The sequence below is a fragment of the Gastrolobium bilobum genome, unplaced genomic scaffold (assembly GCF_033153095.1).
Source record: "Gastrolobium bilobum isolate Gb01-03AN ecotype WA unplaced genomic scaffold, APGP_CSIRO_Gbil_v1 utg12961, whole genome shotgun sequence".
NCBI lineage: Eukaryota > Viridiplantae > Streptophyta > Magnoliopsida > Fabales > Fabaceae > Gastrolobium > Gastrolobium bilobum.
This window is the reverse complement of record NW_026899644.1, coordinates 45,602-70,519: the sequence shown is the minus strand read 5'-3', so window position 1 is coordinate 70,519 and position 24,918 is coordinate 45,602. Positions and strand designations below refer to the sequence as shown.

Below are 24,918 nucleotides of genomic sequence, written 5' to 3'. Positions count from 1 at the left end.
TTATAGACACAAAGCACATAAAATTATTGTGAAGTTCACTCCTACATCAGGAGACTAATATTTCTCAAAGAGAAAACTACCAAAACTCATACCCATCATCTATGTAGCACCGATACCAACACGGAACACGTGACACGATACGACACGACGATACATTAATTCTAAAAATGGTTAGATTTCGACATGTTAGGAAACGTTTTGATATTAAATAATATTTTTAATTTATGTAGTGTATATTATATTTAATATTCAATAATTTAACAAAAAAAATGAATCTAAACTTATAATATTCATAAATTTTGTAAAGAAACATAAGATATCCTAAATATTTATATTAAACTCAATAAAATGGTAATCGTAATATAACAAATCTAATAGTTGAAACTAAAAATTCAACGCAACGCAATCTTTAAACCTTTTTTTGAATTTCTATAACGTGTGTTGGAGTATCGAAAAGTGTCGGACACGACACGTCAAGATTTTTAAAGTGTCGGTGCTTTATAGACCATCATCTCTATTTTTAGCAAAAATATAAAAGGTATTACTATAAATTTTATATTATTTTATCAGTAAATCAATTAACTTTTTAATACTTTGAATTGATGGTAAATTAATTAACAACGCAACAAATTGATGGTAAAACAATTTACAACACATTAAACATTCCTGAGCGTGTTTAGTAGAGGAAAAATTAATATGTTCGGCGGGAATGTTACCACCCTTTTTTAGTGATATTCTTGAATAGCATTTTGGTTCAAAAAACTTCATTAAAATTTTTTCAAAAAAATTCTAACAATATGGACAAATAAGATTACCGATATTAATTTTCGGAAAATCCAAAATTTTTCCATATACCAAACAATGTAAAACAATATTAGAAGGGACAGATTATATTTACAAACTTTTTTATTTACAAAAAACACTAAGTACGACCAGTCATACTTTAATCATGCACTAGTCATACTTTAATCATGCAATGTAGAACCGAGAGTACTTAGTGTAATTTTGTAAAAAAATATTTGTAAACGGATAACATATACCTGTACAGCAGAAGCCCAGGTATTAACATGAACTCAAATTGAACAGATACAAAAGGCACCACTCAAAAAGATAAGAAGAAATTCTCAGTTTCAAACCTATTGCTTATGAAAACAATCAATACCCATGTGAAAAGCCAGAAGTTCTATCAGAGAACGAAATCAAATCAGAAAACCCAGTCCAGATCAAGCTAACAAATGCTACAGAACAGTTACAAATAATCTTCTTTTCCCTAAGATTTGAGCTTCCTTTATAGATTCACATGGTATTGGACTAAAGCTGTTTAAAAAATGCACATTCAATAAGAAGATAAATGGATCTCAGCATGTTAAAGTTATCTTCAATTCCCATAACAGGTCTCAGATAGATAACGCAGTTTATCAATAACATCACCGATCCATATATATAACCAGCCAGAAATAAAATATTTAAAAAAAAAATCAATTTTTTTGTCAATAGATAAAAAAGCTGAGATTTTTAGACTAAGGAAGTATAAAAAGAGAGATTGAATAAAGAGCATCTCAGAGTAATCATTCCCCAAAATCTTCTTCATTGGTAATCAAAGTGCAAGGATAACAAGTTGGAATTGCTCATCACTGATGCTCGTAGAACAGAGAATAACATTTGACGATGATTGAAACTTGAACTGAGAGAATAACCTTTGAGGACAATTGAAACTTGAAACAGGGCATAGCAAGTTTCAACCTAGCGGCTGATGAAGGGGACAAGGTTTCTAGGGTAAAATCTCCCTGAATCATCTCTGAGAATTTATAGAATCTTGTGGAACCCTAGGGGTGCAGTTTGGAAACTCGGTTAGTGTATTCCCTTTCAAGCCATGAGCAATATAAGCTAACTCTCAAATGGGTTTTAAAGTTTAAATCAAAATTTTTATTATTATTATTGTATCCCAAAAAAAAAGAAAAAAGAAAAAAGAAAAAAGAGAAAAATCTATTTTATGTATTAAATATAATAATAAAAATATGGATTTATTTTTTCTTCTGTCAATATAAATAAGTTATCTACATTAAGTGCAAAGCGATGTCATTCTGGGGCAAAAATTAAAATATTTTTGTAATTATAATTTATTTCAGAGTTATAATAATCTTTTTCATTATAATTTTTTAATCTTTGAACCCAAAACAACGTCGTTTTAGGAGTAAATATAGATAACTTATTTACATTTACTGTAGAAACGTTAAAGCCTAAAAATATTATAACAAACATAATTATAGTTTCAGAAAAATATTTCTGCAGTTACTGCATATAAGTTATTTGCATTTATTCTCAAAATGACATCATTTTAGGATTGAAAGATTAAAAAATTATAATCATAAAGACTATAATAACCCTAAAATAAATTAAAATTACAAAAATACAACGATTTCCGCCCCTCGACGACGTGATTAGGTTGGTTGTAAATGTTGTAAACTTTTTTGGTGGTAAGTATATCCTGCCCCATAGTTTAATGGATAATGTTATCAGAAAAATATTTCTGCACTTACTGCAGATAAGTCATCTCAAAGCGACATCGTTTTGGGATTGAAAGATTAAAAAATTATAATTATAAAGACTATAATAACCCTAAAATAAATTAAAATTACAAAAATACCATAATTTCCACCTTAAAGTGATGTCATATTGAGTTTATTGCAGATAATTTATTTGCAGTGACTGCAGAAAAAATAAACCTAATGTTATATGTATTATTTTATAAAACAGGTGTTTGAATCTTATGTAAATAATTATTGTAAAAGTTACAATATTTTCACGAAATTTCAAAAGAAAAAATGTTTGTCATTTTAAATAACGTAAAATTATGTCATTTTAGGATAGAGATAGACACAAAATAAATTTTTTATTTAAAATTTAAATTAAAAAAACCATCCACTTTCTCTCTCCCATGATTTCCATTTCTTATGTTTATCTCTCTCTTAAAATGACATAACTTATATCATTTAAAATAACAAACATCATGTTATCAAAAAAATAAAAAAATAACAAACATCAAACCCAATTTCAAAAACTGATTTAATTCAAAATTAAAACAGGTTCAACCTGATTTAAAATGGATACATAAATTTTCGGACTGGCATGGCTTTTTCGACAATGGACTTTTAGTTACTAATGAAATTTGGACCTTTCTTGAAACTAATATTTCTATTTTCTGGCAAAAGTTCAAAAACTTAATGTGATTTGCTCTTTTATTATTTTTTCTATCGTTTTTTTCTTGTCACTTATTTTTCATATATATTTTTTCATCCAAATCCACATTTAACAGCATTAGTAATTGAATTAAATTACTAGTCTATCATTCAAATTTTGGTCAAAACTACTAAATTATCAAAGGCAATTTGTTGTTAGTGACCAAGATTTTTGTGTTAGACTAATAACTTTTTATACCGGTAAAACACGGGCGAAATGGATGAATTATTTCAATTGCCAATGGTGTTAAAGGTGGATTTAGAATGAAAAAATCATAGGAAAAATAAGTGATAATAAAAAAAGCATAGAAGGGTAAATGATAAAAGAGTGAATCAAATGAGAGTTTTTAAAGTTTTCCCTTAAAAAATTTATCCCGCTCCAATGTTATTTACTAAAATATATTTTATCATGTGCTAAAGAAGTTGATTTGAGAAAAACGAACTTAAGATAATTGATTTGAGAAAAATAGTTGAGGATAAAAAGGATTAAAAGAAGTCAATATTAGGGAACTGAAAAGAGGTCAAAATTTTGCAGGTAAATTACATATTTTCTCTTTAAAAAATATATATAGATTACAGAAAGTTGACTTTGATTTATAATTTTGAAAAAAGGAGCAATTTATCCAAGGTAAAAGTAACCGTGAAATTTGTTGACTCGTGAACTTGTGTTGTGTAGGCTAGGATTTTTTATTTTAAATCAGAAGTTCTAAGATGGCTTTTAATGGAATCAGCTCTGATCAAAGCAATTGAATTGTCTGTGTTAGGAGGCCTTGTATTTTTTTTTTTTTTGATACACGAGGCCTTGTATTTGTAGACTTGAACCTATTATTCATTACCACAATGGAGACTAGAATTAATCAAATAAAGCATGAATGAAGCAGACATCATTTAAGTTTTTATGAAACAAGCTAGAATTCGTACTAGATGATGATTTTTTATGAATGGAAGGTGCATTACAGGCCATAATACTATGCTGAAAGTTATATATGATCAACCAAAAACCAACAAGATTATTACCATTAAGCTGCCAAGGAAGATAGACAGTAAAGTACACTATACTGGATAAAGTGTATTAATCACGTTAGTAAGGATGGGTTAGGCGCGTACTTCCACGCGCGCGAAAAAATTCACTTCTGCTAGGGTTTCGACATCAAAGTTTTCTGGAATTTTAATGGAGGAAGCGATCATCACTAATGGTCTGTCAATGGCGAGAAAGAGCACCAAAAGAGCTAAGAGTGGGGATGAAATTCCAACGGAGTTACGCATGCGAGAATCGGTAAAGGATTATCAAGCCGATTCTTCTTTGAAGGCTAAACAAAGATCCTTTGCTGAGGTCACGGGAGAGGAGAACGGAGTAGCAGGAGATACACTTCCATGGTTAATTGAGGAAAAAGCTCTAGACCTGGAACCTCTGGACCCAAGTTTGGGTGAAATTTCAGAATGGGGCTTTCAAACGATTATCAGGGAGGATGGATCGGTGGAAATAAGGAGTAATAGTGAAGCCAGAGCAAGGATGAGGCAACGTTGGAAGAATGCTCTGATAGTTAAACTTCTGGGCAAGAATATTGGAGTGGGTTTCATGAAGAAGAGACTAGAATCTCTTTGGGCAAAGGCAGGAAGTATTACGGTAGCAGATCTTGGGAACAAGTTCTTCTCAGTGAGATTCAGTAGCTTAGAAGATCTTAATCTAGCCATCACTGGTGGTCCTTGGGTTATTCTAGGGGACTACCTTGCCACTAGAAAATGGGAACCATGCTTTGATCCGGACAAAGCTAACATCCACAAGGTGGCAGCCTGGGTCCGTCTTCCAGTTATCCCTCAAGAATATTGTGAGTTTCCTTTTCTCAACCATCTGGGAACTGTGATTGGGAAAGTTCTCAAAGTAGATAGAACCACATCTACTGGAGACAGAGCTCGATTTGCTAGAGTATGTATTGAGATTGATCTTTCTAAACCATTGAGAGGTGAATATATCCTTGATGGTTGTAGGAAGAGAGTGGAATATGAAGGCCTTTTCTTGATTTGTCTCAAATGTGGAAGGTATTAGCACAATTCGGATTCCTGTCCTGATTATGTCAAACCTGCATCCTCGGCTAAACCTGAGAAAACCCCTGAACAACCTGTGGAGAGACCTGACAATCAAGGTGTGGGCTCTTGGATGGTGGTCCAGCGCAGGAAAAAGAACCAGCAATACTTCCAGAAAAAAGATTCTGTCAATGGCAGGAGCTTTGGTGAAGATATTTCCAACGGGAAGAATTTGAAGGGGTCAAGGACAAATCCTAGAGTAGAGAAGTGTTCTCACGAAACTAACTCTGGAAAGTTACCAGGATTAGTCAATTCATTGACAAAAGTGAATAAGGAGAATGAGGCTTTAAAGAACATAGTTCATTCCCCTGTTTTAGGAATGAACTTCACGGCAGTAGCAACTAGTCAAAGTAAGAAGGATTCTGGGAATAAGCCTCCCATGTCAGTAAACAAGAAACCTTCCTCTAAGAATCAAAATGCTAAAGGAAAAGGAGTTATCCAGAATACTCCTTCTACTATTGCCTTGGGTAGTAGCTCTTTGGTTCAGAATGACAATGGTAAAGCTCCCCAGATTATTCTGGAGCAACAGAAAGGAAAACTTTGGGGGGACTTGATGATGGTGGTTGAGAGCTCCACGGAAGAGGTCAACTCTGATCTCCTTAGCAAGAATATGTCAGCTGTTAATTTGGTCATGAATGAGGCAGTGGAAATTCCTGATCCACCTGACCAAGACATGAGAGAGGTTTCTAAGGTGGGTGAAGTCCAGGCAGGTATGGAATTTGAATTACCTTTGGGTAACTCAATGATCAATTCTATGAATGTTGATTGTGGGGTAATCTGTGATGAAGAGATCTCTGAATTAAGGGAATCTGGTTTTGTTAATCATGAATTAAGTAGCAAGAACTTAGAAATCTTGCAACCAATTCAGAATTCATTATGAATATTATTACCTGGAATTGTAGAGGTGCTGCCAAAAAACAATTTAAGGGCACCTTTAACAGATACTGTAGGAAGCATGATGTTAGAGTGGCTGCTATTTTAGAGCCTAGAGTTAGTGGCAATAAAGCTACTAATATAATTCATAGCTTTGGTTTTTCTAATCATTTAATTGCAGATGCTCATGGCTTTGCTGGTGGCATCTGGATTTTGTGGAATAACAGAGATGTTAAGGTTACTCTAATGAATAAACAAGATCAGTTTATACATTGCTGAGTTGAATTTCCTGAAATGAAGGGGTTTTTTTGGACGGCTGTGTATGCTAGTCCTCAGGAAGATACTCGTCAAGTGCTTTGGGAGGAGTTGAAGCACATTGGCAGAAATATGAATGATCCTTGGTTGTTAACTGGGGACTTCAATGAAATAGCTCTGGCTTCAGAAAAAAGAGGTGGAGGGCCTATGATTTGAATAGATGTAACCGATTTGCTAATGTCCTTAATGCTTATGGGGTGATGGATTTGGGAGGTGGAGGTAACAGATTCACTTGGAAAGGCCCAAAATTCCTCCAATTAGATAGAGTATTTAAAAGGCTGGATAGAGCAGTTAGTAATGATGACTAGAGAGCCTCTTTTGAAGAAGCTGATGTTCTAGTCCTTCCTAGACTGTTCTCTGATCATTGTCCAATTCTGGTTAGAATGACTAAGGAAGAATTTTGCTGGAGGGAGAGGCCATTCAGATTCCTGGCGACTTGGCAAAATGATGTCAGATTTATAGCTTTTCTGAAGGAAAATTGGAATCCTACTGATGGTTTATTGATCAGCTTAAATTCTCTTGTTCCTCTATTAAAGGAATGGAATAAGAATATCTTTGGCTTCACTCATCATAGCAAAAACAGGGTTATTGCAATGGCTTCACTCATCATAGAAAAAACAGGGTTATTGCAAGGATGAAGGGTATTCAAAATCAGATGAGTTCTTCTAACAGTTACCATCTGGAAAAACTGGAAGCTGAATTGAAGAAGGAACTATCTGATATCCTTGATTAGGAAGAACAGATTTGGTTCCAAAAATCTAGAGGTGATTGGATAAGAGATGGAGACAGAAATACTAGGTTTTACCATACTAGTACTATTATCCGGAGAAAAAGAAATAAAATCTTGAAGCTTCAGGATGATTTTGGGCATTGGGTGACTGGAGAGGAGGAACTTATCAGTTTAGCTAGAACTTTCTTCCAGAATCTCTTTAAAGAATATTATGAAGAAACCAAGTGGTATCAAACTAATAATTCTTGGCCTGCTATAAGGGAGGAACAAATTAGTAATCTGTCTATGAATATCTCTCTTGAGGAAGTGAAGAGGGCCTTTTTCCAAATGCCTTCTTTGAGATCCCCTGGAGTAGATGGGTTTCCAGCCTTGTTTTACCAAAGAAATTGGGAGATCCTCAAAGATCAAGTATATAACAGTATGCAGTTTTACTTACAAAACCCAAGTCAGATTGGTAAGCTTAACCATACTCTTATTGTGCTGATTCCCAAAGTTGAAAGACCTTGTTTGATAAAACAATTCAGGCCTATAGCTCTTTGCAACACTGTTTACAAAGGTCTTAGCAAAATTCTTGCTAACAGAATCAAACCCCTTCTAATGGAGCTTATTTCCCCAAACCAGGCCAGTCTTGTCCCTAAGAGGCATATTCAGGACAATATTATTATTGCTCAAGAACTCATCCATTATATGCATAGGATGAAGGGGAAAAAGAGTTTCCTATCTATTAAGATTGATTTAGAAAAAGCGTATGATAAACTTAGCTGGAAGTTCATCAGATCAGTTTTAGAAGAGTTGAAGTTCCTTGGGGATTTAACTGAAGCTATCATGGGTTGTGTGTCTAGCCCTGTTTTAGAAGTTCTTTGGAATGGAGCCAGAACTCCTAGCTTTCAATCTCAAAGGGGAATTAGACAAGGGGATCCTTTATCCCCTTATCTATTTATCCTCTGTATGGAGAAATTAACCCACTTAATCATGGATGAAGTGGAAGTTGGTAACTGGCTGCCAATTAAAGTGGGTAAATCTGGCCCTCCTTTGTCTCATATTATGTTTGCTGATGACATTATCATTTTTGCATAAGCTTCTTTAAGTCAGCTCAGTTGTATTGTTCATTGCCTTGATAAGTTTTCAAAGATGTCTGGACAAAGTGTAAGCATAGAAAAATCATGCATTTATTTCTCTAAGAATGCTTCTCAGGAAATTATGAAGTCCATTACTGATGTTAGTGGATTCAAGAAGGTTGACAACCTGGGTAGGTACTTGGGTTCTATGATGAGACATGGTAGAATCAAGAAGGATCATTATGCTGAGGTTATTTTTAGAGTCCAGAATAAGCTTCAAGGCTGGAAATCTAAATGCCTCTCTATGGCAGGCAGAATTACTTTAGCAAAAAGTGTTATCTTTGCCATACCTTGTTATCATATGCAAAATAATACTCTCCCTATTCATGTTTTCCAGGACATTGAAAAGCTACAAAGGAATTTTATTTGGGGAGATCAAGAGGCTAAAAGAAAAGTCCATTATGTTGCCTGGGAGACTATGTGTCAACCGAAGGAGTGTGGTGGACTTGGCATTATAAATCTTAGGATTCAGAATGAAGCTTTTATGCAGAAGTTGGCTTGGCATCTTATCAAAGATCAAAATAGTCTTTGGGCTCAGGTTTTGCTAGGAAAATATGGTAGGAATCATAATCTTAACCGTAGTTTAATAGCTAAAACCTGTGATTCAACCTTGTGGAAGAGCATCTGCTTAGCTCATTCTAAGATGTCTCAACATCTAGAGTGGGTAGTTATGAATGGCAAATCTGTTAGCTTCTGGACAGTGTTCTGGGGAGGATGGCAGAAAACTCTTTTTGATCTGGCTTCCTTCAAGCCTCCTTTGTCTGACTTGGAATTCAAAGTTTGGGATGTTGTTGATCCTAGTACTGATGACTGGAATTGGGAGTACCTGGTAAAGTTCTTGGATTCTTCCATTTGTAACAAGTTGAGTAATATCCCTCCCCAAAGTTCAGCAATTCAGAAGACTGGCTCAATTGGAAGATGATTAGACCAGGCAAATCTATAGTGAAGAATGCCTACTGCCACTTGATGAACTCCAATCTTGAAAAGGACATAATTTGGTCAGCTATATGGAAATGGAGAGGTCCTTTCAGAATTGCAGTTTTTTTGTGGTTAGCCTGCCTTAATAAGCTCCCAGTCAGGAGCATAACCTGCCATTGGAGTGGAGGGGAGGTAGTTTGTCCTACCTGTGGGTTGGGGCAGGAAATTTTGTTGCATACCCTTAAAGACTGCATAGTTGCTAGGAGCATTTGGGAGAGATGGTTTGGAGGCAATATTCCTATTAATTTCGTTTCTGCAGATGGAATAGAGTGGTTTAAAATTAATCTTTATAAACCATTCTCTTCTCATCTCTGGAAATCATGGAAGGAAATTTTCTTTGTGACATGCTGGCACTTATGGCAATGGAGGAACTCTACTGTTCATGATGATTCTTTTAATAAACCTCAAGATCCAATCCACAGGATACTGTGTTATCTGGCAGGTATGAAGAGAAATGGCAGTGCTGTTGCTTTCTCTATTGTGTCTGAATCTTCCATTTCATTTGGTGGGGCTGGTCAGGGGGGAGGACATGATGGTGTAAATCTTTTTTGTTGATGGCGCTGTTAACCAATCAACCTATATACGAGCTTGTGGGGGGTTTTGCTTGTTCTTGGAATGGTGCATGGATAAGTGGTTCTCTTACAATTTAGGTCCTTGTTCTCCCTTGGAATCTGAATTAAGAGGTATCCTTCAAGGTCTCAATCTTGCTGGTAATTTAGAGTTATCCAAGGTCTGGATTGGTTGTGACAGTAAGGAGGCCATTCTTTGTTTAGAAGCTGAATCTGGGTCTTATGGTTTGTCTGCATTAATTGAAAGGATCAAAAATACTGCTGACTGTTTTGATCAGTTCCAAGTGGAATTTATTCCTAGAGATTTTAATGTTGTTGCTGATAGTTTAGCTAAGTTTGGTTTAAGCTACAAGGGTGAAGAGTTGAGGGTGTTTTCCTCTCCCCCTGTTAGCATAGAATCCCTTTGGAACCAATTTTGTTTGAATTTGCTGATGGAGCAGGTGTCTGTTAGCATGCAGCTCCTGTCTGTGTAGTTTGTCTGGGCTTGGCCCTCCATTTATATAAAAAAAAAAAGTACACTATACTTGTAACGATTTGCTTTACTACTACTCTATGCTATATCACCAAGAAAGTGACCCAAACAAGCCAATGCATAATTGAAAGAAAACTCAAATATCAACAATAAAACTAAATACTCACCACTTGCACACTTGAATCTGGCCTTATTTCATAAATGTAACCTCATTGCTGTGATCCATACAAGCCAACGGGAAATATGGATAGAAACTCAGACATCTTGCTGATATATCCTATGATATAGAAACTCAGACACCCTCAAACCCAGACATCTCCATAACAAACAACGAAGAACTCACAAACATGTAGATAGAAAACAGTACAACTGCCCAACGCCGCCAAGAAGAGAATTTTCAACATTACAACTTCAGCCACTCCAAACAAGGACACAAGCCCCAACAATATCTAGACGGGTAATAATCCTTTAAGTACACCTCCCTGCTATATCCTATGATATAGAAACTGAAGGACCGCCGACGATGAGCCATAGTTACACGAGTTACTGGCACAACTGAGATTGTATGTCTCTCACATAAGACCCTTGCAGTGGCAGGTACTGGTGCTCTTTCTGCAATGACTTCAGAGGAAAACTCATTGAGAAAAAAAGAATCCGCGAAAAAGGCTGGTGTGCATTGGTAAGCCTGAGTGTTGCACAATTGAACCCCTTTGGATCTATGGAAAACCTCATCTGGTACTGATGCCGCTCCCTTAGTTGCATGTACTTTCCGAGTAGAAAGTGTCTTCCTGTAACACAGAGCACCCACACACACGTTATCATTTAGCATTGTCACCAAAAGGAATGAATATTAAGCATAACAACATCAAACTATGGAAAGATTGCATATTAGAGGTTGCACAAAACTAAAAAATGAATAATGTAAGTTTACAATATTTAATCTAATCTACAATAATTCTAATCACAGATTTGAATTCTGAGTAAGGGATTGAGAACTAATGCTTGAACATTAAACTATTACCCAGGCCTTGGACCCTAACTATTTGGAGTCACTACATGTACCTTCAAACTGGACAAAATCTTTACCATGGTTAAAAATGCTCCATTTTGTACAAACTCTGTATTTTGGTATTTCAGATGATGTAAATCATTTCCAATTCCTCACTTCTATCATCTATGGTATCTTGGCATGATTTTTTATTGTGTAAACTAGGACATAAGAATATTTATTTCAAACAAGTTCAAATCATCTTAGGACCCTCTCCTACAACCTTTCTTAATTAGATTTTGTATGTTGAGCGCATCTCAAAACCCCGTTAGACAACTCTCCCATCAAATAATTCAAAGATCTACTTCAGAGCTTTTCTTATCTTGTTTTACCAACATACACCTTCACATTCGCATCTTTTTACCTCTAACTATCTAGCCATATTCTTGGTCACCTCTCCTGTTGAGATACACTCTTTAAGCATGTACTTTTCCTCTCAATACCTACCTTTACCGTATTTAAAATTCCCTTGTTTTTGCAGACACTCATATTTTGGCGGAAAAAAAATATAGCACCATGAAAAAAAATTGAAAAATTGGAGGACGTAGGGCATAGAGCTAATAAATGCAGTATCTTATCAAGGACAATCCAAATAAGACAATTAGTACAAGTTTCTGCAGGAAAGTTACAAAATCTGCAAAATTGTAAATTTATTTACCTTCCCATATGAATAAGACAATCTTGCTACCAGACCCAAAGGCCCTGTTAATTTAAATTGATTTGAATAGCCGAAGTACATAATGTAGCAAATATTGATAAAAGTATTTAACCATAATTATGGATAAATCAAAGTTCATAATAACTGGTGATGCGATTCTCTCTAGAGAGACTTTTTGAATGCATATCACACTAGTTTAAACATTAAATATTTTTTTTAAGGGGATTTTGAAAATTACATAACCAACCAAATAAATTCCTCTAGAAAATTCCTTTAGGTAGGGACCATTGAAGCATGTTAATTAGGTGTCAGTTGTAACCATCAGTTATTAAAGATACAAAATTAGGAAATGTATGATTAGATGCTGGCAAGTTGACATACCATCTAATAATGGCCACATTTCGTTCTAGAAGAGAACCACTTCCACTGCATGTTGAACACTTAATTAGTCCACGAGATCCACAAGTCACACAAGGAATCTTTCCTTTACCATTACATTTGACACATCTGCAAGAAATTGTAACTTGAATAAGTAAATTACAAGTATAAATTTCCACCTTGACAGAAAGCAATGCAGCCTAGACATTTGACTTCAGCTTGAATTCATTAGTTAAATTTTATATTCTCTGTATTTCATTCTAGGAAAGTAGAGCAATCAATCAATGCTATGAAGAAGAAGGACAATGAAGTTTGACCATATGATAATTCTAGGAGCTTAAGTGATGTGCATCGTAGCTTTAACTATTTTCACCTATTCTGCATACGAACAAATAAAATACTCACACTGTGTCAGAACCATCTTTGTGAGCAATCAAACCCCTTCCATAACAGGTAGCACACTGAGTCATTTGGTTTTCTTTATAATATCCAGGTTCTTGGTTCGCATTACATGTAGCACAGACTATGCCTCCTCGGCCTGCACAAACTGAAAATAATTTCCAGGGTATTGTTAGGAGAGGTAAAAAGAAATGGTAAGAAAATAGCAATATATATACATACAAACTTGATTTGTGAAATTTGGAGATTCAAATCCAGAATTCACCTGAGCATTTCTCAATAATTCCAGAATGAGGAATCTTCTCACGCACTTCTTTGTAGGGTGCAAATAGAACAGGGAACTGAGACCTTAGATCCAGTTCCCAAATACCAAGTTCTGGTCCATTATCCTTTCCATCAATACTGCCACCAAGGTATGGCTCTGTCTCTTTTATGATCTCTCTTTCCTCTGTAAACGTATCCAGAGTTCCTACATAAACATTACAGTCTTCCACTGCACGAATCTTCCATGTTCGAGCAGGACGGCTACCCCAACAGCAGCGATGACCAACATGATCAATGAGCAACTCTCGTATCTCTACTTCATCCAAGGTTCCCCTAAAAGTTGATCATCCAATTAACAAGAATTTTTGGCAATGTAGTGCTGGAATATTGAACTTGAGAAATCCATATTCCATATCATAATGGGTTAAGAGACAGCCGGGGTGAGGAAGATGCTTGTAACTTAAACATGTATAACATGGTCTACCCAAAAATGCACTACCAAATGATAAGCCAATTCCACAACCAATTAATGGAAACAAGACAATCCAGTAATACGTCAATGAAACCAAACATAATTAGAAGTTTATCTTGATCAACCCAACTAATTTCTCTCCCATTCAATCTATCTTTATGAATTAGAGCATTTCCACTGCAAACAGCCTAAAGTATATAATCTAGTTGCTTCAAGCTGAATATGTGACTTGAATTAGTTATGCATGAATCTGTATGAATGGTGCATAACAGCACCACCCATATCAGATATATTTAACTATACATTTTCAAGTAGCAAATATACCTTGATTCCTTAGAGGTCATATTTAATCAAAGAGGCCTAACCATTTGAGCTATTGTTATTTTCTTAAGCTTATAAAGGTAGCGACAACCTATCTTTATTAATTGGAGCAGATCCACTGCAAATACACTAAAGTAAATCATACGGTTAAGCCAAGTAAAAGGTTGGGAGAACTAATGAAAGAAAGAGATATCATTGCTCTCAATTGCAAACGCTGACTCGGCATAGGTTAGTTAGGAGGGAATCTATTGGTTAGAGTCACACTCCCGGTGCATCAGACGAAGGCTGGTATCAAATAGCAAGAGAGGCAACATTTTGGAGACATATGGAATCTTGGCTTGAACTTGGGCTTGGGAGAGAGTAGAGCCTCTCAAATTGCTCTACAGTATCTTTCTGTTCCTGATTCACTTGTAATTTTCTGCCATTACTGTTCTATTTGATATTCCTTGTATCAATTGTTTAGATTCCCTTTATTGTTGATTTGCTTCAATTTCTTGATGGCTGAGACTAATACCAATAATACAATCCTCTGTTTTCATTCAAGTACCCATTTGAGTTCTGTTTTCTGTTATTACTGGCTGGGTCTTTATCATAAATAAACTAGTTTCTTAGTGCAGTATATATGATTTTTATTATTTATTCATGATTCCATATAAATGGTGCATACTGCATAACATCACCACCCAGATCAAATATGTTTACTTACATATTTTCAAGTAGCAAAGATACCTGGTTCCTTGGAGATCATATTTAATCAAAGAGACCAGAATCAACCCTTAAATATCATACTCTATTTACCTTTGTTTCTATTTTCTACCCTGAAGTCTTAAGCTAGAACCTCAGGCTCAGATCACTCAAAACGCCCTCTTGTAACTCTAAATTTTATGCTATAACTATCCATAGCATAGTAAATAGCCCCTTCACAATAATTGAATCAATCATTCAAAGGTAATTCATAAAGCCTTAAGCCAAAAGTTGTACCAACCCCTAAGTAAAGAATAGCTAAAGATCTCTCCACACAATGTCAATACTTCATATAATAAGCAGCTTGATTATGTCATGTAGCTTCTGTAGTGCATAACACCAGAATGTTCTTTACAATCTAAAGTGATTGAAAATCTTCTTTCTGCCTCAAATATCATCAGCCCATCCACACACACACAGATTTCAAACTCAAAGCTTTCACTCATAATAAGGTGAAAGATCAAACCCACGCAGAAAGGAAGGCCAGAGTAAAAAGAGGAACAGGCTAAATAGACATATTGCTGGATAACAGTAACGCTGCACACTAGCGCAGTTATTTAGACAAATGTCTCAAGGATTTGGTTCTTTATTAAATATGCACCTTAGGGAATATCATAAAAACTAATGAAAAAACAAGTAATGGACTTCAAATTAATGACTCAAGACCCAAACTATTAAAGCTTTTCAATAATGATTAAATATATGAACTTTAACCAACAAAGCCCGGCACAGTTGGTAGATAGCTAGGTCCTTTAAGCATGCTGACAGGGGTTCGATCCCTGGCCGTGTGTATAGAATAGGCTTTGTTGGGAGAGGCTGTACCCACGATCGCGTGATCTCTCCGCCTCGAGTGGATTAGTCCTTGGCTTTCTGCTGGGGAATACCCTTTGAACAATTTCCTAAATATATGAACTTTACTGATCTATGACTCACTCTGCACTTCTATTAAATTTTCTTATTACCAACGTATAATTTCTGCCACAATATGGTTTAAATAGTTGCAGAATAAAACCACAACCATTAATCTTTAAGACATAAAAGATAGCTTCATGCATAGCCTAGTTTCAATATGACAAGTTAAGTGGAACACATCGGTCAAAGGCTCATTTTATGTAATTATACCTCTGGAATTCGGGTCTGGGTCCACCATAATCTCCTCCATATCCACCTTGATAAACAAGAGCTTGCTCTGCAACAAGTAATGCAGTTGACATCCAGTTATATAGATAAGCAAAAGGTCTTCTGTAATAAACATAAACAAGAAAACTTAACAACTCTCTGTTTGCCTCATAACTATCAAAGATGTTGCTAGACAAAAATGAACAAGTTCCCCCAACTCAAGTTCAAATGCCTGTAGTTGTTCAATGATTTTTACTTTGGAACCCATATTTTTCCCAATCTTGACACAATTAAAAACCCAGATGAATCAACATTTCCATGACTTATTCATGGAAATGAAAATCAGAAAAACAAGATCAAAACCAATCATCATAATTGAATTGAGAATCAGAAACAACAAGAGCACCAACCTGTAGGATCAGGCTCGGGTGAGCCAACCAAAGCCCCATGAATGGAAGGGGGATAGAAACCTAAAGAAGAAGAAGCAGCAGCTGCAGATCGTATCTCATCCACACTCACCTCAGTTCCAGCCAATGAAGCAGTAGGTATCACAGAACCGGTTCGACCCACATGTTGATACGAGCTCCATTTTCCACTCTCCTTCTCAACCGATTCACTTTTTTGTTCTAATTCAAACCCAACAAAAAAGAAATAATACCCAGAATTAAAATCATGATAAGTATTCAAAATCAACAATAAAAATTGAAACTTTCTGGTAAAATATTGTCTTGTACCCGATAGCAGAGGCTCCTCCATGGTGGTCTAAATATTGTCCTGGACACAGGTCATGCACTTCGGTGCCTTATATATTGAGTATTACCTTTGCCATTAAGGAAATAGAATTGTGGGTTATACAATTACACGAGTCAAATGATACTATGATATAAGCATTTGTCTGTTCCTACAATGTGAAGAGGCTGGGTTGGATGGGGATGGCCCACGCTCTTCGCACACGGTATGCTGACTTGCTGTTCTGTTCTTGTAATATTGATACACAGCAAACGTCAAAACAAGAACAGAGATCTGTTGTTATCGGAGATATGATTTAAAGCTTATAAAATAGTCTTTTAAATTTTATCCAACATTAACATGTATGATTGATTATAAATATGCATTCCATGTGTAATGTTTCACTGAAGTATTTAGGTTTTTATGCATGGATCGAATCGAATTGAATTTTTCGAATAATCGAACTGATTTAAACGATTCGGTTAAAAAATGGTTCGGTTCAGTTTAAAGTAAGTGGGTTCGAAAGTGGTTCGATTGGAGTTGAAAATGATTCAGTTTAGTTCGGAACCGGTTTGGATTGACCCTATTTTAAAAAGAAAAAAAATTAAAAATTTAAAAAGATAAAGTAATAAAAATCAGTTTGGTTTGGTTCGAAAACAGTTTGATTCGGTTCGGAAATAGTTTGGTTCTTAAATCGGTTCTTGTAAAGAACCTTGGATACACCATCTCAAAAGTTAGCTCAAAGAGTGGGAGTACCCAAGATCTTATAAAGACCACATTAGTTGCACATCAACACGCCCCTTACACGAGAGCCCATTGGGCTTGAAGAGTGGACAATGCAACAGGCCCAGCCTACCTGTGCTAAGAAACGCCACAAGAGAAAGTGGGGGGCGGCGAGACTCTGATACCATGTAAAGAACCTTGGGATACACCACCTCAAAAGCTAGCTCAAAGAGTGAGAGTGCCCAAGGTCTTATAAAGACCACATTAGTTGTACATCAACACTGTTAAGAACCTTGAGGTCACCACCCCAAAAGCTAGCTCAAAGGGTGGGAGTGTTCAAGGCCTTATAAACCTCACATTAGTTGCCATACAACCAATGTGGGACTATATTTCTCAACACGCCCCCTCACACGAGAGCCACTATATTTCTCAACAGTTCTAAAAACCGATTCGGTTCATGAACTGATTCTTTAAAAATCGGTTTGGTTCATGAACTAATTTTTAAGAACCGGCTATTTTAAGTGCAGTTCAGTTTTGTTCATGGTTCGGTTCAATTTTTTGGTTGTTTTGCATATCTCTAAAAATATTGGCAACGCTCAAGAACTATATATCATAAGAAGTTCTCTGCTTACATCGCACCCACATTTCAAAAATTCTTTTTTGTTGTGTCTAACTTTTTTTAATATTTTGATATGTTTTGATATTTATAATATTTAAGATTTCATTAGATATTATAAAAAATTAATTTATATTTTACCAAATTGATATAGTAAAAATTAAAAATAAATATCTAATAAATTTTACTGGAATATATAAGAAATTTTCTATTTAAAAATGTAATAATGAATATTTACATATTATGTTTTTTTTTTTTGCAAAATTAACAAGTATTATTAGTTTGTGGAAGATTATATTTACAACTTATTTTCGTTTACAACTTCTTACAAATACAACCATATCTTAATCGTTGATTTTCGTCAATCAACAGTTAAGATTTTTGTAAATTAAATTTATTAATTAATTATTAATTCACAATAAATGACAACCGTTGATTGGCGGAAAACAACGGTTAAGATATGATTGTAAGAGTTTGTAAACTATTTGGGTTGTAAATATAGGGAAGGATATTGTGACAACCAAGTTGTGTTACTATCAAGTGACTACCAATTAATCTCACCGTTAGATCGATTATGTTGATCCAACGGTTATATTTATTTCCATCTTTGTATGGTTATGATTTGCCAAATTTAAAGTGAAAGCATTAAATATGGGAAATCATAACCATACAAAGGTGGAAATATATATAAAGTATTAAATTTGGGAAACCATGACCATACAAAGATGGAAATAAATATAACCGTTGGATCAACATAATCGATCTAACGGTGAGATTAATTGGTAGTCACTTGGTAGTAACACAACTTGGTTGTCACAATATCATTCCCCTGTAAATATAACCCCCTATAAGTTTAGTTTTATTTTTTTGTTATATTATTAAATATTAAATATAATATACTCTATATAAATTAAAAATATTATTTAATACCAAAACATATCTAAAATCTAATACTTTTTAAATTTATGTGTCAAAATATCATGTCCTATCTCATATCCATATCGTGTCCTGTGTCAATGTATTGGAACAGTGACCATTTTGTCACGCTTTGATAAAAAAATTACCAGACTGCCACGTGAACAGTAAAATTTCCCAAAATGCCACGCGCGATAATTCGCTACACAGTGTAGCGAATTATGTTTGCAAATAATTCGCTACACTAGGTAGCGAAATATGCCAACTCAGAATGCCCAGTCAGCAAGAATGCCACGTGTCAAACCTATAGTAATTCGCTACACAGTGTAGCGAATTATGTTGACCAGGAGTCAGTCATGTCAGTCAGTTGCTGGACACGTGTCACAACAACAATAATTCGCTACTTTGTGTAGCGAATTTGATGTCAGATTGCCAGTCCTGTCCAGTCATTGTCAGGACACGTGTTAATACCCCCAAAATTTGCTGAACTGCCTAGCGAGTTACCAACTTATTTTGCCATGATTCATAGCGAATTAGGGACCGATCTGACAAATAATAGACATGTGTCAGCCGCCTAGTAATTCGCTAGGGGGCATAGCGAATTATGTTCAATAAAATGGTGCCCAATATAGCGAAGTGTGTTACTATAAATGACCACACTTCCATTTCAGGAGCGGATTCTTAGTGCGAAAATTTTCCTTTTATATACAACATTACTACTTTTGTGTTGTTTTGTGAATGTTAGTTTATTTTCTACTTTTGTAAGATGAGTGAGGGTAGGAATGATGTAATCGCCACAGTTTATTATAATGGGAGAATATATTTTGGACCAAACGGGCAAGTTTTTGAAGGTGATGCAAAAATGTTTCGCATGAGCCCAACATGCAATCTTCATGAGCTTGAGAAGATAATATACAAGAAGTTGAGATTACAACGTGGTCAAACCCCGTGCAATGGGTTGGCGTGGAAATTGTTGAAGATGAATATGTAACGTTAGTAGTAGATGCAAGCACTTCAGAACACGCGAGTCAAGATTTATTGAATTTTATGCAGAAGTCAACTATGGTGGACAATCAAGCAGTCAACTTTCTCCACCATCAACTGACATCATCGACATAAACATGGTGCCAGTGGTTAATTCGGAAGATGAGGACGCGTCCCCCGCGCTTGCACCACAAACTCAACAATTGTTTGATGAAAGCTTGTCGGTCCACGACATGTACGATCCAGCATGGCGTACGGATAGTTCCGAGGAAGAGGTTGACGAAGGTCTTGTTCCGGACAACGAGTCATCAGATAAAGATGTTGAAGGTGATTTTGATTGTTGTCCGTCTACTGCAGTTGGTCAACCAATTCCATCGCCCGACATTGTTGGAATGCAAGACCCTCCAGTTGCAGGTATGTAACCATTAATGTGTTAGTGGTTTATGTAATGTCATATTAACAAATTATATGATTTTGGGGTTTCAGATATGTTATTGTGCAGGAAATGATAATGTATCATTTTGGGATGGAATCAGCCATTTCACGAATGTTAATTGGGAATATCCAGATCAAGAATTGGAAGATATGCATGGAGCACAAATACCTAACTTGCATATGGGTCACGAGCTATATAAGAACCAATTGTTCGACACCAAGCAAGATGTACAGATGGCAATTAAACAATATTGTATGGAAAATCATCGCACAACAGTCGTAGAGAAAAATGATACGAAAAGGTTGATAATGGTTTGTCAAAATCATAACGCCGGTTGTCCATGGAGGATGAGAGCATACCAAAAAAAGGGTGGTAGTGAATAACATTTAATAATATTACAAAATTATTAAAGCATAAATATAAAATTAAATTTATAGACCTAAATAATACAAATTTTATGCGTAAAAAAAATTAACCCTGAATAATATTAAAAATATTATTGACCATAAATAAAAAACAAATTGTAACATATCATCTAACATTAGAGCATGAATTAAAATTAATACATTAACTAACCTAATGTTTCAAATATCAATAATAAAAGAGCACGAATTATAAATAATACTTTAACTAACCTAATGTAAATATCTACATTAACTAACCTAATGTTTCAAAAATCTACACTATCTAATATTAAACATTAAATAAAATATTGAAACAACAAAAACTAAAGAAAACAAAAACTAACCTATAGAGAGAGAGAAGACACTTAGAGAGAGAAGGAGTGAGGTAGAGAGTGGGGGGAGGGGGGGACGCAGGGTTTTTATAGAATTTTTTTGCACCTGTGTAGCGAACTTGTGCATGTCTGACACGTGTCCATCTTGCTGCACTGCAGCAGGTTACCGTTAGGAGTAATTCGCTACACAGTGTAGCGAATTACTCCAAGTTTGACACGTGGCATTCTTGCTGACTAGGCATATTTCGCTACACAGTGTAGCGAATTATTTGCAAACATAATTCGCTACACTGTGTAGCGAATTATCACACATGGCATTTTAGAAAATTTTACTGTTCGCGTGACAGTCTGGTAATTTTTTTGTCAAAGCGTGAAAAAATGGTCGCTGTTCCCAATGTATTTCTCACAATAAATTGCAAGCAATTACTGCAAAGTCCACATTCGTTTAGTCGCACTCGCAAAAATAATAGAAAATTATATTGGTCCTACACTCCTTCCAATATAATTTTTTTGGAAGGGGGGGGGGGGACGCAGGGTTTTTATAGAATTTTTTTGCACCTGTGTAGCGAACTTGTGCATGTCTGACACGTGTCCATCTTGCTGCAGTGCAGCAGGTTACCGTTAGGAGTAATTCGCTACACAGTGTAGCGAATTACTCCAAGTTTGACACGTGGCATTCTTGCTGACTAGGCATTCTGAGTTGGCATATTTTGCTACACAGTGTAGCGAATTATCACGCGTGGCATTTTGAAAAATTTTACTGTTCGCATGACAGTCTGGTAATTCTTTTGTAAAAGCGTGGCAAAATAGTCATTGTTCCCAGTGTATTTCTCACAATAAATTGCAAGCAATTACTGCAAAGTCCACATTCGTTTAGTCGCACTTGCAAAAACAATAGAAAATTATATTGGTCCTACATTCCTTCCAAATTTTATATATATCTGTTAGTAATATATTTTAAATTCAGATAAAATTTAAAAAATGTAGGTTAAAAAATATTGAAGAAAATAAGAGAGAAAATTATAATTTAAATCTGCACAAATAGTTTAGGAAAAATAAAAAATGTTTCAAATTATAAGAAAGATATGCATAATTAATTTAAAAGAATTTGAATTTAAAATTTAAAAGATGATAAATTAAAAGTGGCATGTATTATTTTCAAAAAAATATATAAATTAAAAAATTAATTCACTTTAAGGCTTTGTTTGAGAGTTGATTTTAGGAGGGGAATGAAAGGAAATGGAGGATTTTAGTAAGCCCTTCCTTTGTTTGGGAGTTTAAATAAATGAGGGGAAGAAATTGGAAATTTTTACTAAACCCTCCAAAACTCTCATTCTTCTTAAAATAAAAGTTCACCCAATTTGGGGGATTTGAAGGGAAAAATATTAAAAATTACTTATCAACTCTTAGCATTAAAATGTGAAAACTACGTAGATGTGAATCATTTTTAATTGTGACAATATTAGAAAAGTCTCAAACACCGACAAAATTTATCGACAAAAAATATTTCGTAAAAAATAATGATGAAATTATTGAAGAAAATCATATACGTGAAATTTTTTTCGTCAAAACTAAAGGCAAAATTATAGGGCTTTTTGACCCTTATAACCCTTTATTATTAACTAATTACCGATTTGACCTTGATTATAAACTATTTCAAAAATTTAACCCCCTCGAAAAACATAACACCAATCTGCCCCTGTTTGACCGTTGACCACCAAGCCTACCCGGGTACACCCCTCTGTACCCGGGTATTTTTTGAAAATTTTTGTCTACCCGGGTAAGGACGAGTGTACCCGGGTATTGTTCTTCGTACCTGAGAAATTGCTTGAATTATTTACCCGGGTAGGGAGGGGTGTACCCGGGTAAATCTTCGACCACCCATTTGGTACTTGCTATAACTGGGGCAACTTGTAGCTGATGGATATAAGAACAGATATGATTTATTTGATTTTACCACAAGTTAATTATATTTGCGGATGTGTAATTAATTGTTTCATGGTAATTTTTTTTTTCTCTCTTTTTTACAGCTAATGAGATAGATCAGTATTATCAAGTTAAGCATGCCTAACCAATTTGAAGAGCTTTTAGCTTTGAGAATGGATTTGGAATTTCCATACATCAACACTTTACTGCTCATCAAAGCGGTCCCTGTTCGTATCGATTATGATGGGGTCTACTTTTATAGTGTTAACTGAGAATTCCCTTTCTAAAATAATCATTGAAAAATATTTGTGTGCTTTACAGACCCAAAAAAGTTGCAGAGGCGGAGCATGTGATAGTGGGTGCCTCCATATTCAAAGCTTGGAGAAGAAGAGTGCATGGGAGATCCAAAGAGTAATCATACCCGGGTGGTCGAAGATTTACCCGGGTACACCCCTCTCTACCCGGGTAAATAATTCAAGCAATTTCTCATGTGCGAAGAACAATACCCGGGTACACGCCTCCCTACCCGGGTAGACAAAAATTTTCAAAAAATACCCGAGTACAGAGGGGTGTACCCGGGTAGGCTTGGTGGTCAACGGTCAAACAGGGGCAGATTGGTGTTATGTTTTTTGAGAGGGTTAAATTTTTGAAATAGTTTATAATCAAGGTCAAATCGGTAATTAATTAATAATAAAGGGTTATAAGAGTAAAAAAGCCAAAATTATAGACAGAACCAGATTGTGCCATAATCACTGACATAAATTTTTTACAGAAAAAAAAAATTCAGTACAAATTATTGATAGAATCTAAATTTCGTTGAAACTTTCAACGAAAATATTTCCGTCCAAAATTTTGACGAAACACATTTCCATCAAAAAGTTTCGACTTAAAACAATTACGTCAAATTTTTTACGAAAAACATTTCCATCAAAATTTTCATAAAAAAAATTTCGACGAAAAATATTTTCATCAGAATTTGTGACTAAAAATATTTCTGTAAAAAATGTTGACAGGAATTTTTGTGTCAGAATTCTTTACGGAATCTAAATTTGGTCAAAACATTTCCTTCAAAATATTTCACAAAAAAATATATTCATCGAAATTTTGGACGAAAAATATTTCCATCAAAATTTTCAACAAAACACATTTCTTTTGGGAATTTTTTACGAAAAAAATTTCATCATAATTCTTTACAGAATTCAAATTTCGTCGAAAGTTTTCGACAGAGACAATTTTGTTAAACTTTTTGACAAAAAAAATTTCTGTCGAAATTTTTAACGAAATACATTGCCATCGAAAATTTTCGACAAAAAATATTTCCGTCAAATTTTTTGATAAAAAACATTTCCATCAAAATTTTCAACGGAAAAAATTTCAGTCAAAAATTTTCTACAAAAAAAATTTCTTCAAAATTTTTGACGAAAAATATTTCCATAAAACTTTTGACGGAAAAAATATTCTGTCAAAATTCATTACAGAATTTAAATTTTGTCGAAAGTTTTTGACAAAAAAATTTTGTCAATTTTTTTGTTATAACACATTTCCATTGAAATTTTGAACGGAAAACATTCCGTCAAAATTTTTGACAGAATTCTTTTTCTTTTAAATCATTTAATGGAGGAAATCATTTTTGTCAAAACTTTTGACGGAAACTAAATTTCTTCGAAAATTTCGATAGAAAATTTATATCTGTAAAAAATTCCATCGCTTTTCGACGAAAGGTATTCTGATGAAAAATAATTTTGTGACAAAATCGCGTCGTTTGCAATGTAGAAATTTCATCGAAAATATGATCTTTTTTGGTAATGTGAAAAGTACATAAATAATTTTGTTAGAAATTTCAAATTTAATTTAATTTGTAAAATATAATAATTATATTAATTTTAAAAAAGGGTACAATGGTAAAATTATCTCATTAACTCTCCATTTTTTTTTCTTACCATTTTTTTAACTTCCAAACAAAGGAAGAGAATACCGTTTAATTTCCTTCCCTTCCCTCTCTCTTGGATCCCCTTCCTTTCCTTTCCTTTCCCTCCAAACTTCTAAACAAAGCCTAAAAGATATGGTATGG

At 34.7% G+C, this 24,918-nt stretch overlaps 1 protein-coding gene and 2 non-coding genes across 3 annotated transcripts; all 3 read right to left on the bottom strand.

Moving 5' to 3' along the window:
• Window positions 1-1,350: 1,350 nt before the first annotated feature.
• Window positions 1,351-1,440, bottom strand: LOC133292180 (small nucleolar RNA snoR27). Its single transcript, XR_009748882.1, has one exon. It is a non-coding gene; the product is annotated as a small nucleolar RNA snoR27 (small nucleolar RNA).
• Window positions 1,441-1,552: 112 nt separating this feature from the next.
• Window positions 1,553-1,644, bottom strand: LOC133292179 (small nucleolar RNA snoR26). The gene has a single exon (XR_009748881.1). It is a non-coding gene; the product is annotated as a small nucleolar RNA snoR26 (small nucleolar RNA).
• An 8,902-nt stretch (window positions 1,645-10,546) lies between these two features.
• Window positions 10,547-16,675, bottom strand: LOC133292174 (uncharacterized). Its single transcript, XM_061490551.1, has 7 exons — window positions 16,517-16,675; window positions 16,193-16,408; window positions 15,786-15,852; window positions 13,128-13,459; window positions 12,869-13,010; window positions 12,467-12,592; window positions 10,547-11,167 (listed from the first exon to the last, which is right to left on the bottom strand). The coding sequence occupies exons 1-7, from the start codon at window positions 16,536-16,538 to the stop codon at window positions 10,783-10,785; spliced, it is 1,290 nt and encodes a 429-aa protein (XP_061346535.1). The 5' UTR covers window positions 16,539-16,675; the 3' UTR covers window positions 10,547-10,782.
• Between the last annotated feature and the right edge of the window lie 8,243 nt (window positions 16,676-24,918).